General features: G+C 45.5%; 2 protein-coding genes across 2 annotated transcripts in view; one reads left to right on the top strand and one right to left on the bottom strand.

Moving 5' to 3' along the window:
• KCNE3 (potassium voltage-gated channel subfamily E regulatory subunit 3) overlaps positions 1 to 15,979 on the top strand; it is a 97,090-nt gene that overhangs the window by 55,235 nt on the left and 25,876 nt on the right. The window lies entirely within an intron of this gene.
• SLCO2B1 (solute carrier organic anion transporter family member 2B1) overlaps positions 1 to 15,979 on the bottom strand; it is a 238,989-nt gene that overhangs the window by 201,839 nt on the left and 21,171 nt on the right. Inside the window, 2 exon segments of the mRNA XM_071734365.1 lie at positions 2,348 to 2,510; positions 4,460 to 4,597. Of these exon segments, the coding sequence (XP_071590466.1) occupies positions 2,348 to 2,510; positions 4,460 to 4,597 (301 nt within the window).

The raw sequence follows: 15,979 nt of genomic DNA, 5'->3' as shown, positions 1-15,979 counted from the left end.
TCTGCACCCTGATCTCCCTTAAAATCCTGGGGGAAGGGGCTGGGGGGTTTGCAGCAGGATTTCCATGGAACATCCCAAGTCCTATGCAATTCCAGGTGCTGGACACAGGGCCACCTGTGCCTCAGCACTTCTGCAGCATCTGCAGAATTTTTCCCAAGTTTGCAACCATGAAGTTTCCACCTCTGAAGTCTGCTGGTGGTGGCTGCAGCTTGGGGAACCAACAGCTCCAGAAAAAAGCTGCTGACTGAAGGTCTCTAAAGGATCTGCTGGAGTTTCATGGCAGGATTTGGGAAGGGAGTGGTTTTCTCCTTTCTTTTCCCATCCCATCCCCCTCTGGCATGGGGGAAAAATCCCAAATCTTTCCTGATCTGCTCTCCCATGAGTGATTTACACCTGGATGTTTCTTGTGCAAGAGGTTGATTTAAAACCTCGAAGGGTTCCCTCCAAACCATCTCAGCTGGAATTCAGCTGATGTGCCCCAGAAGTTGGGTGATAAACCAAGACCCCAACAGTCCTGGCTCACTGGGGACATCCCAGACGATTGGAATTTGGTGAATGTCACGCCAATCCACAAAAAGAGCTGGAAGGAGAACCTGGAAAACTCCAGGCCCATCAGCCTGACCTCAGTGCCTGGCAGGGTTATGGAGCAGCTCATCCTCAGTGTAATCCCACAGCTCCTGCAGGAGGGACAAGGGATCAGACCCAGCCAGCACGGGGTTAGGAAGGGCAGGTCCTGTCTGACCAACCTGAGCTCCTTTTATCATCAGGGGGCTGCCTGGGGATGAGGGGAAGGCTGTGGATGTGCTCTACCTGGACTTCAGCAAGGCCTTTGGCACCGTCTCCCAGAGGATTCTCCTGAAAAAGCTGTCAGGCCACAGCTTGGACAGGGGCATCTGTGCTGGGTTAGGAACTGGCTGGAGGGCCGGGCCCAGAGAGTGGTGCTGAACGGGGCTGCATCAAAATGGCGGCCGTGGTGTCCCCCAGGGATCAGTGTTGGGCCCAGTGCTGTTTAATATCTTTAGTGAGGATTTAGATGAGGGGATTGAGTCCATCAGCAGCAAATTCCCAGGTGACCCCAAGCTGGGGGGAGTGTGGATCAGCTGGAAGGCAGGAGGGCTCTGCAGAGGGACCTGGAGAGACTGGAGAGTTGGGCTGATCCCAAGGGGATGAGGTTCAAGACAAGAAGCCCATGGGGAGCTCCAGGCTGGGCAGAGAGTGGCAGAAAGGGAGCTGGGATTGGCAGGAAGCTGAAGAGGAGGCAGCAGTGTGCCCAGGTGGCCAAGAAGGCCAATGGCATCCTGGGCTGGCTGAGGAAGAGCATGGCCAGCAGGTCCAGGGAAGGGATTCTGCCCCTGTGCTCAGCTCTGGGGAGGCCAGAGCTTGAGTCCTGTGTCCAGTTCTGGGCCCCTGAGCTCAGGAAGGAGCTTGAGGTGCTGGAGCAGGTCCAAAGGAGGCAACTGGGCTGGTGAAGGGATCCAGCAGAAATGCTGTGAGGAAGGGCTGAGGGAGCTGGGGGTGTTGAGGCTGGAGAAGAGGAGGCTCAGGGGAGACCTCATCACTCTCTCCAAGTCCCTGAAAGGAGGTTGGAGCCAGGGGGGGGTTGGGCTCTTTTCCCAGGCAACTCTCAGCAAGACAAGAGGCCATGGTCTCAAGTTGTGCCAGGGGAGGTTTAGGTTGGACATTAGAAAGAATTTCTTGCTGGAGAGGGGGATCAGGCATTGGAATGGGCTGCCCAGGGAAGGGGTGGATTCTCCATCCCTGGAGATATTTCCAAAGAGCCTGGATGTGGCACTGAGTGCCATGGGCTGGGAACCACGGGGGGAGTGGATCAAGGGTTGGACTTGAGGAGCTCTGAGCTCCCTTCCAACCCAGACAATTCTAGGATTCTATGATTTCACCCCAAAAGCTGCCCCAATGGGTTAAGGACCCCCTCATACCTCTCATTTCCTTCCCCCAAAGGGTTTCAGGGTTTAGGAGGCTTTATCTTAGCCGTGCAATGGAATTAAGGGGGACATGAGGACAACTGATGACTGGACAAGACCTTCCAGCTCTTCTCTGCTTCTGAGAAGACCTCCTGGCCTTATCTCCTGCCTGGAGATTCAAAAAACCAGGGAAACCAGAGGCAAACCCAATATTTTGGTGGTTTCCATCCCCTTTCTGTGGTTCCAGCTGCCTCTTGCTTCTCCTTCTCCCCATCAGCCTCTGAGGACTGAGATGCTTTCACCTTCAGAAAATTCAAATTCCTCCAGGGCAAACCCAGAGCTCGCAGCTCCCAAGCCCTCCAGGAAAGGGGAATTTCCTTTTTCTGTCCCCCACCCGGCATAAAACCAGTTCCCAGGGCACCTACTGGTGACAGACTGGTCGTACTCGTAGGGTCCAGTCATGAAATGGGGAAGAGCCATCAGGAAACCAGCCAGGGAGACGAGGATGGCCCCGGAGCCGATGAACCGGGGTCTGTGCACTCTGCTCCCAAAGTAGCTGATGAAAACGATCAGCAAGGTGTTCCCAACCTGCAGGAGGACACAGGGCAACAAGAGGTGTCACCAGGGAAAAAAAGAAAAAAAAAGAAAAAAAAGGAAAAAAAAAGGAGAAAAAGAAAAAAAAGGAAAAAAAAAAGAGAAAAAGAAAAAAGGAAAAAAAAGGAGAAAAAGGAAAAAAAGGAAAAAAAAAGAGAAAAAGAAAAAAAAAGGAAAAAAAAAAGGAGAAAAAGGAAAAAAAGGAAAAAAAAAGAGAAAAAGAAAAAAAGGAAAAAAAAAAGGAGAAAAAGAAAAAAAGGAAAAGAAAGAGAAAAAGAAAAAAAGGAAAAAAAAAAGGAGAAAAAAAAAGGAAAAAAAAGGAAAAAAGAAAAAAGAAAGAAGAAAGAAATAAAGAAAAAAAGAAAAAAAGGAGAAAAAGAAAAAAAAGGAAAAAAAAAGAGAAAAGAAAAAAAGGAAAAAAAAGGAGAAAAAGAAAAAAAGGAAAAAAAGGAAAAGAGAAAAAAGAAGAAAAAAATAAAGAAAAAAAAGGAAAAAAAGAAAAAAAATGGAGAAAAAGAAAAAAAAGGAAAAAAAAGAGAAAAAGAAAAAAAGGGAAAAAAAGGAGAAAAAGAAAAAAAGGAAAAAAAGGAATAAAAAAAAAAAGAAAGGAGAAAAAAATAAAGAAAAAAGAAAAATAATAAAAATAAAGAAAAAAGAAAAGAACAAAAAAAATTTAAAAAAGATTTAAAAAGGAGGAAAAAAGAAAAAATATTTAAAAAAAAGAAAAAAAGAGGAGAAAAAAAGATTAAAAAAAAGAGGAAAAAAGAGGACAAAAAAAAAGATAAAAAAAGATTAAAAAAGATTTAAAAAGAGGAGGAAAAAAGAGAAAAATATATTAAAGAAAGAAAAAAGAGGGAAAAAAAGAGAAAAAAGGACAAAAAAGAGAAAAAGGGGGGAAAGAAGATTTTAAAAAAATTTTAAAGATAGAAAAACGGAGGAAAAAATAGAAAAATATTAAAAAGATAAAAAACAAGAGAAAAAAGAGAAAAGATATTTTTTAAAAATTTAAAAATGAAAAAAGAGAAAAAAGAGGAAAAAAGAAAAAAGAGGAAAAAATAATTTAAAAAGATTTAAAAAGATTAAAAAAGAGGAGGAAAAAGAGAAAAAATATTAAAAAAAGAAAAAAGAGGGAAAAGGAGAGAAAAAAAGGAAAAAAGAAGAAAAAAAGGGGAAAAAAGATTTTAAAAAAAGATTTTAAAAGAATAGAAAAAGAGGAGGAAAAAAAGAAAAATATTAAAAAAAGAAAAAAAGGAAAAAATAAAAAAGGAAAAAAAGACAAAAGAGGAAAAAATATAAAAAGATTAAAAAGATAAAAAAAGAGGAGAAAAAAGAGAAAAAATATTTAAAAAAAAGAAAAAAAAGAGGAAAAAAGAGAAAAAAGAGGAAAAAGAAAAAAGAGGAAAAAATTAAAAAAAGATTTTAAAAGATTAAAAAAGAGAAGGAAAAAGAAAAAATATTTAAAAAAAGAAAAAAGGGGAAAAGAGAGGAAAAAAGAGAAAAAAAGAGAAAAAGGGGAAAAAAGATTTAAAAAAAAGATTTAAAAAGAGAAAATAGGAGAAAAAAGAGAAAAATTATTTTAAAACGAGAAATAAAAGAGGAAAAAGAGAGGAAAAGGGATATAAGAGGAAAAAATATAAAAAATATTAAAACATAAAAAGAGGAGAAAATAGAGAAAAAATATTAGAAAAAAAGAAAAAAGAGAAAAAGAGGAAAAAAGAAAAAAAAGAGGAAAAAAGATTTAAAAAGATAAAAATATTAAAAAAGAGGAGGAAAAAAGAGAAAAAATATTTCAAAAATATTTTTAAAAATAAGAAAAAAGAGATAAAAAAGGGAAAAAAAGAGATTAAAAAAGATTTTTAAAAAGGAGGAAGAAAAGAGGGGGGAAAAAAGACAAAAAAAGAGAAAGAAATAGGAAAAAAAAAAAAAAAAAAGCTGGTTTTCACCTCGTTGAAGGAAGCCAGGAGCCCTGAGGTCTGGCTGGAGAGCCCATAACGTCTCTCGATGGTGGAGATGGAGCTCTTGAGATACCCTGAGACCAGGAGCTGGGAGAGCTGCAGGAAACCGTGACAGAAAACGAAGAACTGCCAAGAGAAAAGAGAGAGAATCCAGCAAAAACCCCTGAGAAACGTCCGACCCCTCTGCTCGGCTTCAAGGCACCCCCTGAAGGCTGGGCCCAGTTCTGGGTCCCCAAGAGCACGAAGAGGAGAGGGAGGTGTTGGAGGAAAGGGAAAGGGAAAAAAGGGAAAGGAAAGGGAAAGGGAAAGGGAAAGGGAAAGGGAAAGGGACAAGGGAAAGGGAAAGGGAAAGGGAAAAAAAAGGAAAGGAAAGGGAAAGGGAAAAAAAGAAAGGAAAGGAGAGAGGGAAGAGAGGAGAGAGGAGAGGAGAGGAGAGGAGAGGAGAGGAGAGGAGAGGAGAGGAGAGGAGAGGAGAGAGAGAGAGAGAGAAGAGAAGAGAGAGAGAAGAGAAGAGAAGAGAAGAGAAGAGAGAAGAGAAGAGAAAGAGAAGAGAAGAGAAGAGAAGAGAAGAGAAGAGATGAGAAGAGAAGAGAAGAGAAGAGAAGAGAAGAGAAGAGAAGAGAAGAGAAGAGAAGAGAGAGAAGAGAAGAGAAGAGAAGAGAAGAGAAGAGAGAAGAGAAAAGAGAAGAGAAAGAGAAGAGAAGAGAAGAGAAGAGAAAGAAGAGAAGAGAAGAGAAGAGAAGAGAGAGAAAGAAGGGAAATGGGTTAAAACTTGGAGAGAAAGGGGAGATTGAGGTTAGGGATGGGGAAGAAATTCTGGAATTTGAGGGTGGGGAGAGCCTGGAACAGGTTGAGAGAGTTGGGGTGTTCAGACTGGAGGAGAGAAGGAGAAGGAGAAGGGAGAAGGAGAAGGAGAAGGAGAAGGAGAAGGAGAAGGAGGAGAAGGAGAAGGAGAGAGAAGGAGAAGGAGAAGGAGAAGGAGAAGGAGAAGGAGAAGGAGAAGGAGAAGGAGAAGGAGAAGGAGAAGGAGAAGGAGAAGAGAGAAGGAGAGGAGAAGGAGAAGGAGGAGAAGAGGAGAAGGAGGAGAGGAGAAGGAAGGAAGGAGAAGGAGAAGGAGAAGGAGAAGGAGAAGGAGAAGGAGAAGGAGAAAGGAAAAGGAAAGGATAAGGAGAAGGAGGAGAAGGAGAAGGAGAAGGAGAAGGAGAAGGAGAAGGAGAAGGAGAAGGAGAAGGAGAAGGAGAAGGAGAGGAGAAGGAGAAGGAGAAGGAGAAGGAGAAGGAGAAGGAGAAGGAGAAGGAGAAGGAGAAGGAGAAGGAGAAGGAGAAGGAGAAGGAGAAGGAGAAGGAGAAGGAGAAGGAGAAGGAGAAGGAGAAGGAGAAGGAGAAGGAGAAGGAGAAGGAGAAGGAGAAGGAGAAGGAGAAGGAGAAGGTTCTGGGGAGCCCTTGGAGCAGCTTCCAGTGCCTGAAGGGGCTCCAGGAAAGCTGGGAGGGACTTGGGACAAGGGCCTGGAGGGATGGGATGAGGGGGAAGGGTTTCCAGCTGCAAGAGGGGAGATGGAGAGGAGATCTTGGGGAGGGAGAAATTGTTTGGGGTGAGGGTGCTGAGCCCCTGTCCCAGGGTGCCCAAGGAAGCTGTTGCTGGCCCACCCTGGGCAGGGGCTCAGCCCAGGTTGGATGGGGCTTGGAGCAACCTGGGCTGTGGGAGGGGTCCCTGCACATCCAGGGGTTGGAATTCAAGGATCCTGAAGGTCCCTTCCAACCCAAACCACTCTGGGATTCTCTGATCTCCTACCCCAAGACACAATTCTTGAAAGTTAATTTTTGACCACGAGTCTTTGAAACTTTATCCCCACTCTTGCCATCCGTGGTCTTCTGAGATGAAGTCAAGGCCATTCAGTAGTTCTCTGGCAACAGGGAGAGCATTGGGAAGGAGGGGGGAATTTCTTCATCAGGAAGTGGCTTTGGAGAAAGAAATCATCTCACTTGGGATGCTGCAAGTTTGTGTTTGCCTTAACCCCAAGATCCAGCAGCAGAAGTCAGGGGTTGCACAACCTTCCTGCTCCTGGGGCAGGCAGCCATCCTCAGAGCTGGCAGGAATTTTTTGGGACAGGAATGAGCCCTTCCAGCCACAGCAACAAACAACTCCTTCAGTGAAAGTCAGGGAGAATAATCAGACTTTTTCTCCTTTCCTCCTGGTTAGGAAGGACAAATTTCCTTTTGGGAAAACGTGATGATTTGTCTCTCCTTCCAGAAGGAAACCTTGTCAAAGAGCATCAGCTCTCAGAAAACCTTCTGGCCTGATCTCTTCCAGATTTTGGGATGTATTGGTGCTCAGATTCCCACGTGGATCAAACTCCTCCAACACTGCAGAGAGCAGCATCCACCCTCCTGCTCCTCAGGGAGAAACTTTCCCCAAGTGCCACAAGAAGTGTCTGAGGAGGGATGGAGAACACCCCCTCCTCCCTTCATCCCCAGCTCTGCAAAGTCCTCAGTGAAGGAGAAGAGCTGCAAAGCCACCTCCTTCCCTGCTGCCACGTGGCTCTCCATCCTTCCAACCCCAAAATGAGTTAAAAAAATTCCCAACCCAAGCCATGGAGTGACCTCAGGAAATGGACCACACGAGGCTGCACCTCCTGGGGGCCTCGCAGACCTGGTGGCCTCAACTCTGGATGTTGTCCAAAGCCCTCAGGGTGATGCTTTTGGTTTTCTCAGTCAGATCCAGGGAAAAACCCAAGGAGCTGCTCAGCCTGAACTGAATTTTGCTGCATCTCATGCTCACCCAGAGCTGAAGTGGGTCAGTGCCAGACTGGGCTCCTCTGTGAGCAGAACTGATTTACTTAGAGCTCCAAAAGGGACAGGGGGGATGTTCCTGGCTCCCTGAGAACTGGGTACCACCACCAAAAATAACAGATCAACAACACCCAGAGCAGGATGCAACCCAGGACCTTCAAGGCTCATGTCACCCACTGAGGGACATGGAAATCAACACCCAGCTTTCCCAGAGACAGCTTGGCTAAAACAATTCCCCCCCTGCCTATGTCCAGGCACATTTTCCTACAGACAAGAATTCAGATGGCAAAATTGAGCTCAGATTAATTTTTTCCAGGCATCCACAGCTCCAAGCCAGGACCCTCACAGCATTCTGCTTGGCAGCAGCTCAGGACCTGCCCCTCACTGCCCCACAACCTCTTCAGCCCAGGAGGACAAAATGAGTTGAGAATCTGGTTTGTTTGGGGTTTTTTTCCTTCCCTATCTGTCCAGACTAAAGCACAGGAAAGAGAGATGACCCTGAAAAGGACTTGGGAGTGGTTGGGTGTCAACTCTGGGCAAGGACCCCAGCTCTGGCTGCTTGTTTGCTGTTAGCAATAAAATCACAGCAGAGTTGGGGATCTGCCAGGAAAAGAAGGAAGAGCCTCATGGACTTTGGATCTGCTGGGGAGAAAGATGACACTGTTTGGGTTTGGCTGCACATATCCTGTTCTGCAGCAAAAAAAAAAAAAAAAAAATTACTTGTTTATACTCCTCAATCTGAACAAGACATCTGCCTGTTTGGGATGGCCCCAGAAAGATGCTTTTCATGACTGGAATCATAGAATCATAGAACTGGCTGGGTTGGAAGGGAGCTCAGAGCTCCTCAAGTCCAACCCTTGATCCACTCCCCCGTGGTTCCCAGCCCATGGCACTCAGTGCCACATCCAGGCTCTTTGGAAATATCTCCAGGGATGGAGAATCCACCCCTTCCCTGGGCAGCCCATTCCAATGCCTGATCCCCCTCTCCATCAAGAAATTCTTTCTAATGTCCAACCTAAACCTCCCCTGGCACAACTTGAGACCATGGCCTCTTGTCTTGCTGAGAGTTGCCTGGGAAAAGAGCCCAACCCCCCCCTGGCTCCAACCTCCTTTCAGGGACTTGGAGAGAGTGATGAGGTCTCCCCTGAGCCTCCTCTTCTCCAGCCTCAACACCCCCAGCTCCCTCAGCCCTTCCTCACAGCATTTCTGCTGGATCCCTTCACCAGCCCAGTTGCCTCCTTTGGACCTGCTCCAGCACCTCAAGCTCCTTCCTGAGCTCAGGGGCCCAGAACTGGACACAGGACTCAAGCTCTGGCCTCCCCAGAGCTGAGCACAGGGGCAGAATCCCTTCCCTGGACCTGCTGGCCACGCTCTTCCTCAGCCAGCCCAGGATGCCATTGGCCTTCTTGGCCACCTGGGCACACTGCTGCCTCCTCTTCAGCTTCCTGGCAATCCCAGCTCCCTTTCTGCCACTCTCTGCCCAGCCTGGAGCTCCCATGGGCTTCTTGTGTTCAACCTCATCCCTTGGGATCAGCCCAACTCTCCAGTCTCTCCAGGTCCCTCTGCAGAGCCCTCCTGCCTTCCAGCTGATCCACACTCCCCCCAGCTTGGGGTCACCTGGGAATTTGCTGCTGATGGACTCAATCCCCTCATCTAAATCCTCACTAAAGATATTAAACAGCACTGGGCCCAACACTGATCCCTGGGGGACACCACGGCCGCCATTTTGATGCAGCCCCGTTCAGCACCACTCTCTGGGCCTGGCCCTCCAGCCAGTTCCTAACCCAGCACAGATGCCCCTGTCCAAGCTGTGGCCTGACAGCTTTTTCAGGAGAATCCTCTGGGAGACGGTGCCAAAGGCCTTGCCTTTTCTGCTGGACAGTTTTTGGGGTTGTTGTCACCAAAAGTGCAGGACCCGGCACTTGGAATTTTGAACCTCATCCCCTTGGGATCAGCCCAACTCTCCAGTCTCTCCAGGTCCCTCTGCAGAGCCCTCCTGCCTTCCAGCTGATCCACACTCCCCCAGCTTGGGGTCACCTGGGAATTTTCTGACGAAGGGGAAACCATTCCTGACAAAGACATTTCCTTGAGCACCAACTGCTCAGTTTGTCCTGAGAGCCTCAGGGCAAAAATGCCCACAACAACCCCAAGTTCACCCAATGACAGAATTGTCGTGGTTGGAAAAGGCCCCTGAGGTCACCACCTGGAGTCAGAGGTTTCATGGACAGGGAACCATCCTGGAGGCACAGAATGGCTGAGGTTGGAAGGGATCTTAAACATCTTCCCCCCCCGAGTTCCCTCCCGTGCCCAGGGACACCTCTGATCCAGCCCAGGATGCTCCAAGCCTCATCCAACCTGGTCCTGAACACCTCCAGGGATGGGGCAGCCACAACTTCTCTGGGAATTCTGTTCCAGGGTCTCAGCACCTTCCTGCTGAAGAGCTTCTTCCCAACATCCAGGCTAGACCTCTTCTCCTGCAGCTTTAAACCATTTCTCCTTGTCTTGTCTCATGAAAAGTCCCTCTCCACCCAGCTCAGTCTTCTCAGCATTCCCAGCTTCTCACAGGAAAAGGAAGGAGAAGCAGGAGGCTCTCAAAGCACAGGTTGGGGATCTCACCCAGACAAAAAGCCTGACTTGGGCTTGGCAGAGGGGTGTGACAAAAAAAATAAAAATAAAAATAAATTGAATAAAATAAAATAAAATAAAATAAAATGAAATTAAATTAAATAAAATAAAATGAAATAAAATAAAATAAAATAAAATAAAATAAAATAAAATAAAATAAAATAAAATAAAATAAAATAAAATAAAATGAAATAAAATGAAATGAAATGAAATAAAATAAAATAAAATAAAATAAAATAAAATAAAATAAAATAAAATAAAATAAAATATAAAATAAAATAAAATGAAATAAAATAAAATAAAATGAAATAAAATGAAATGAAATTAAATAAAATAAAATTAAATAAATAAAATTAAATGAAATAAAATAAAATAAAATAAAATGATATGAAATAAAATAAAATAAATTAAAATAAAATAAAATAAAATAAAATAAAATAAAATAAAATAAAATAAAATGAAATGAAATGAAATGAAATAAAATAAAATAAAATAAAATGAAATAAAATAAAATGAAATTAAATGAAATAAAATAAAATGAAATAAAATGAAATAAAATAAAATAAAATAAAATAAAATAAAATAAAATAAAATAAAATAAAATAAAATAAAATAAAATAAAATAAAATAAAATAAAATAAAATAAAATAAAATAAAATAAAATAAAATAAAACAAAATAAAATAAAATAAAATAAAAAAATGAAATGAAATGAAATTAAATAAAATGAAATAAAATAAAATAAAAAATGAAATGAAATGAAATAAAATAAAATAAAATGAAATAAAATAAAATAAAATGAAATAAAATAAAATGAAATAAAATAAAATAAAATAAAATAAAATAAAATAAAATAAAATAAAATAAAATAAAATAAAATAAAATAAAATAAAATGAAATAAAATAAAATAAAATAAAATAAAATATAAAATGAAAGGCATGATTCAGTTCTCCTCCATGCAAGTGCATGGAAGTCCACGTTTGGTTGAGTCCCAAAGGCTGAGTCTCTGCTTGCAAACGGAAGAGGCTGGGAGCCCTTCTCTGATTCCAAGGCCCAGTGGGAACTAAAAAACCTGCATCCATCCTACCAGATTCACTGAGCCTTCAAAAGAAGGTGTTTTGACCCAAAATGCTTGCTGGAACTTCACCCCCAGTCCTCAGCATCCTGGTTTTATGGGAAAGGAGGAACCAGCCCATGGAGAAAGTGATCATTCCGGATGAGCTGGAACGCTGAGGTCCGTAGTAGGTCAAGAGAGGTTCTCCTCCCCCTCTATTCTGCATTGGTGAGGCCACACCTGGAGTATTGTGTCCAGTTCTGGGCCCCTCAGTTCAAGAAGGACAGGGAAGTGCTTGAAAGAGTCCAGCGCAGAGCTACTGAGATGATTAAGGGAGTGGAGCATCTCCCTTATGAGGAAAGGCTGAGGGAGCTGGGGCTCTTTAGTTTGGAGAAAAGGAGACTGAGGGGTGACCTCATCAATGTTTTCAAATATGTAAGGGGTGAGTGTCAGGGAGATGGAGTTAGGCTTTTCTCAGTGGTGACCAGTGATAGGACAAGGGGTAATGGGTGTAAATTGGAGCATAGGAGGTTCAAGTTGAATATCAGAAAAAATTTTTTACTGTAAGGGTGACAGAGCCCTGGAACAGGCTGCCCAGGGGGGTTGTGGAGTCTCCTTCACTGGAGACATTCAAAACCCACCTGGACACGTTCCTAGGGGATGTACTCTAGGGGGCCCTGCTCTGGCAGGGGGGGTTGGACTAGATGATCTTTCCAGGTCCCTTCCAACCCCTAGGATTCTAGGATTCTATGATTCTATGATTCTATGGAAAAAGTCTCCTCCATCCCTGGAGGAGCTGATCTGGTGGCAAAGAGCCCCAGATTGGTGCTGGGGGGTTGAAGATTCAAGGCAGGCTCAGTCCCTGGGATGTGGATTCACTCAGCACAAGAGGGTTTGGGGTTTCTTGCAGCTCTGGGCATCCAGACCAACACCTGATCCTAAAAAAAAGGATCCTGGACTTTATGATGCCCTTAAAGCATCCCAAGGTTTGGGGGATCCCCTCAGGATGCCAAGGCCAAGTGGGAACTAAAAAACCTGCATCCATCCTACCAGATTCACTGAGCCTTCAAAATAAGCTGTTTTGGCCCAAAATGCTTGCTGGAACTTCACCCCCAGTCCTCAGCATCCTGGTTTTATGGGAAAGGAGTAACCAGCCCATGGAGAAAGTGATCATTCCGGATGAGCTGGAACGCTGAGGTCTGTTCAGGGATGGAAAAAGTCTCCTCCATCCCTGGAGGAGCTGATCTGGTGGCAAAGAGCCCCAGATTGGTGCTGGGGGGTTGAAGATTCAAGGCAGGCTCAGTCCCTGGGATGTGGATTCACCCAGCACAAGAGGGTTTGGGGTTTCTTGCAGCTCTGGGCATCCAGACCAACACCTGACCCTAAAAAAAAAGGATCCTGGACTTTATGATGCCCTTAAAGCATCCCAAGGTTTGGGGGATCCCCTCAGGACCTCCGAGGATGAACCTGGTCTAGTGGAAGGGGTCTCAGGCCACGTCAGGGGTTGGATCTGGAGGAGCTTGAAGGTCCCTTCCAATGATTCCATGATTTTCTGGCTTGGAGAGCAAAGACCTTGCAGTGAAACCTGCAGTGGGTTTTTACAGGCTTCTCTTTCCCTTTTCTGGAAGAAAAAAAGCTGTGGTGGAAGTTCTGGGGAAGAGCACAAGGCAGGGTCATGAAGGACATTGCTGGGGACAGCACATCCTGAGGAGATTGCAAAAAAAATAAAAAAATAAAATAAAATAAAATTGGAGAACAGGGGGTAACACCAGGAGCTGGTGAGGGGGGGTTAAAGGAAGCCCAGCAAAAACCTCAGATGTTCATGGGATCCCACCAAGAAAGTGGTGTGGGTGGTGAAAGAACCACAAAAACCCACTGAGCACAGAGCAAAGAGCAGGATGAAAGACAGGGAAGGAAATCCCCATGGGTTCCCTGGCAGAGCTTCCTAAGGTGGAGCTTGGGATAGCAATTTTTAATTAAACAATTCCTTTTTTTTTTTTTTTTTTTTGTCTCCTTTTGAAAAAATGACTCCTAACCCAAACACAGAGAGGCCAACCCCCAATTTTCTGCACTTTGTGTGTTGGAAGAGCAAAGACCAAGAGGTTTACAAACCCCCTGAGACCTCAGGGGGTAATTTCACCATTTGCTGCACAAAGGATTTTAGACACAAGTCAGAATTGTGCCCCCAGAGCAAGGAAGGGAACATCCAAAAAGCCAAAATCAGGATGGAAATGGTTAAAAAAGAAGAAAGAAACAGGAATTTGAAGCCCATTGCCTACATCTCCTGCAGCTTCTGCAGCCACCATAAGTACTTCTGGGGAAGTGTCACAGAAAAAAAAAAAAAAAAAATCAGCTTTTTTTGCAGGATCTTCCAGGCTTTCTTCTGCCTTTCCTACTTTTCCATGGTAGGGATTTATTTTCCTGAAAGCTCTCCAGGGCCAAGCCTCCTCCTGGCTCCTCAGGGAGGTGTTGTGGGCAACCACCTTAACCAGGGGGCATTTCCAAGCTGGGGGATAATTTAAAGAGTGAGAAACAGAAAATTGGGCATTGCCAGTGTGTGATTTCCAGTTTGCAGCTCTGAGGATGGTGGGGGGTGGCTGAGCCCCAGCAGTGGCTCCTCTGGGACCTTCTCGTGATACCTGGTGCAAGGTGACCTCGTGGGGACTTGGATGTCACCCTGGACCTCCTTGAGTGAGATCTGGGAGGCAGCCCCAGGGCAGGAAAATCCTCTGCATCATCTTTCTGTGCCATCCACTTGCTTATCCCAAGGATTTGGGGATGGGATCCCTGCCCACTTGGTCTTGGGACTGGTGGGGTCAAGACCCCGGGTCTGATGGGTTACCCCAAAAATGAGAGAAGATCAGGAAGGGACCTGGGTCAGGCTGAGAGAGTTGGGGGTGTTCAGTATGGAGGAGAGGAGAGGAGAGGAGAGGAGAGGAGAGGAGAGGAGAGGAGAGGAGAGGAGAGGAGAGGAGAGGAGAGGAGAGGAGAGGAGAAGGGAAATGGGTTAAAACTTGGAGAGAAAGGGGAGATTGAGGTTGGAGATGGGGAAGAAATTCTGGAATTTGAGGGGGGGGAGAGCCTGGAACAGGTTGAGAGAGTTGGGGGTGTTCAGTCTGGAGAAGAGAAGGAGGGAGAGGGAGAGGAGAGGAGGGAAGGAGAAGGAGAAGGAGAAGGAGAAGGAGAAGGAGAAGGAGAAGGAGAAGGAGGAGAAGGAGGAGAAGGAGAAGAGAAGAGAAGAGGAAGAGAAGAGAAGAGAAGAGAAGAGAAGAGAAGAGAAGAGAAGAGAGAGAGAAGAGAAGAGAAGAGAAGAGAAGAGAAGAGAAGAGAAGAGAAGAGAAAAGAGAAGGTTCTGGGGAGCCCTTGGAGCATCTTCCAGTGCCTGAAGGGGCTCCAGGAAAGCTGGGGAGGGACTTGGGACAAGGGCCTGGAGGGATGGGATGAGGGGGAAGGGTTTCCAGCTGCAAGAGGGGAGATGGAGAGGAGATCTTGGGGAGGGAGAAATTGTTTGGGGTGAGGGTGCTGAGCCCCTGTCCCAGGGTGCCCAAGGAAGCTGTGGCTGCCCCATCCCTGGCAGTGTCTCAGCCCAGCTTGGATGGGGCTTGGAGCAACCTGGGCTGTGGGAGGGGTCCCTGCACATCCAGGGGTTGGAATTCAAGGATCCTCAAGGTCCCTTCCAACCCAAACCACTCTGGGATGTTCTGAATCATGTAATTTAATTTAATTTGAATGTCAGCATCTGAGGACCTCTTAGAAGAACCCTGAGCTGCATGGGGGGTGACTCCCCCTGTCCTGCAGCATCTGGGTTGTTCCCTTGTGGCTGAATAATTCTGCTTCAGCAGTGAGCTCACTCATCCCTTTTGGCAGAGGGGAAAAAAGAGCTCAGAAACCACCAAGACTGAGGTTTACCAGAGCTGGAGAGGCTGAAGGCACAGGGGATGTGAGAGGTCAGTGCCATAGAGTCCTGAGGTTTCTTTCCCATTCTCTTTCCAGTCCATTCAGCTGTATTTTTTTTTTTTTTTTTTTTTTTTTTAATTACCGGCAAGATTCTCTGTAAAAATAAAACCCCCTCTGATTTTTCCTCAGGGAAATATTTTCAAGGGCATCACAGGAGGCTGCAGGGATGATTGCAAGCACAGCATTGCCAGGTGTTTATCCTGGCAAGAAGAACCCTTTCTTCTGGCTCATTGTGTCACAATTAAGCAGCTGAAGCTTAATGAAGCCACACATGTCACCAGGCACACAGTTATGCTCAGCACAGGATGTTTTTCCCCCTAGATCTCTTGCTTTTTTTGGATATTTGAATTTTTTTTTTTTATCTTTTGGTTTCAAGAAGTGAAGTCACCCTGTCCAGTTTCTAAATGACTTCCTCAGCAAACACAGCTTCCAGCCCAGGGTTTCAAACGGTTCTTGCAGAAACCATTGCACAAGCTCTTGTGGTTTGTGCATTTGAGGTGGCTGAAGAACCAGAAAATCACAGCTCTGCATTTTTGACACGTGTGCCTCTATTTATATCCCCAGAGAGAGAGAGGATTCTGCCCTGAGAACTCCATGCCACGAGTCCAAATGCAGCTGAGGAGCACAGCTCAGACCTCCCCTGGGGGGGTCGTCTCAGGGCTGATGGTTCCTGAGCCTTTTGGGATCACAGAAGGACAGAAAGTGAGGGCTTGGAAGGGACCTCAAAAATCATCCAGTCCAACCCCCTGCCAGAGCAGGGTCACCTCCAGCAGGTGACACAGGGACACATCCAGGGGGGGTTTGAATGTCCCCAGAGAAGGAGACTCCACAACCTCCCTGGGCAGCCTGGGCCAGGGCTCCCTCACCCTCACAGGGAAAAAAACTCCTAATATTTATATGGAACCAACTGTTCTCCAGTTTATACCATTGCCCCTTGTCCTGTTGTTGGTCACCCCTGAGAAAATCTTTATTCCATCCTCCAGGCACTCACTTTTTCCATATTTCTAAACATTCCTGAGCTCACCCCTCATTCTCCTCTTCTCCAAGAGCCCCTCAGCTCCCTCAGCCTTTCCTCACCAGGAG

The sequence above is a fragment of the Heliangelus exortis genome, chromosome 1 (assembly GCF_036169615.1).
Source record: "Heliangelus exortis chromosome 1, bHelExo1.hap1, whole genome shotgun sequence".
NCBI lineage: Eukaryota > Metazoa > Chordata > Aves > Apodiformes > Trochilidae > Heliangelus > Heliangelus exortis.
The sequence above is the reverse complement of the archived record's forward strand: the minus strand, read 5'-3'. Positions and strand labels throughout refer to the sequence as shown.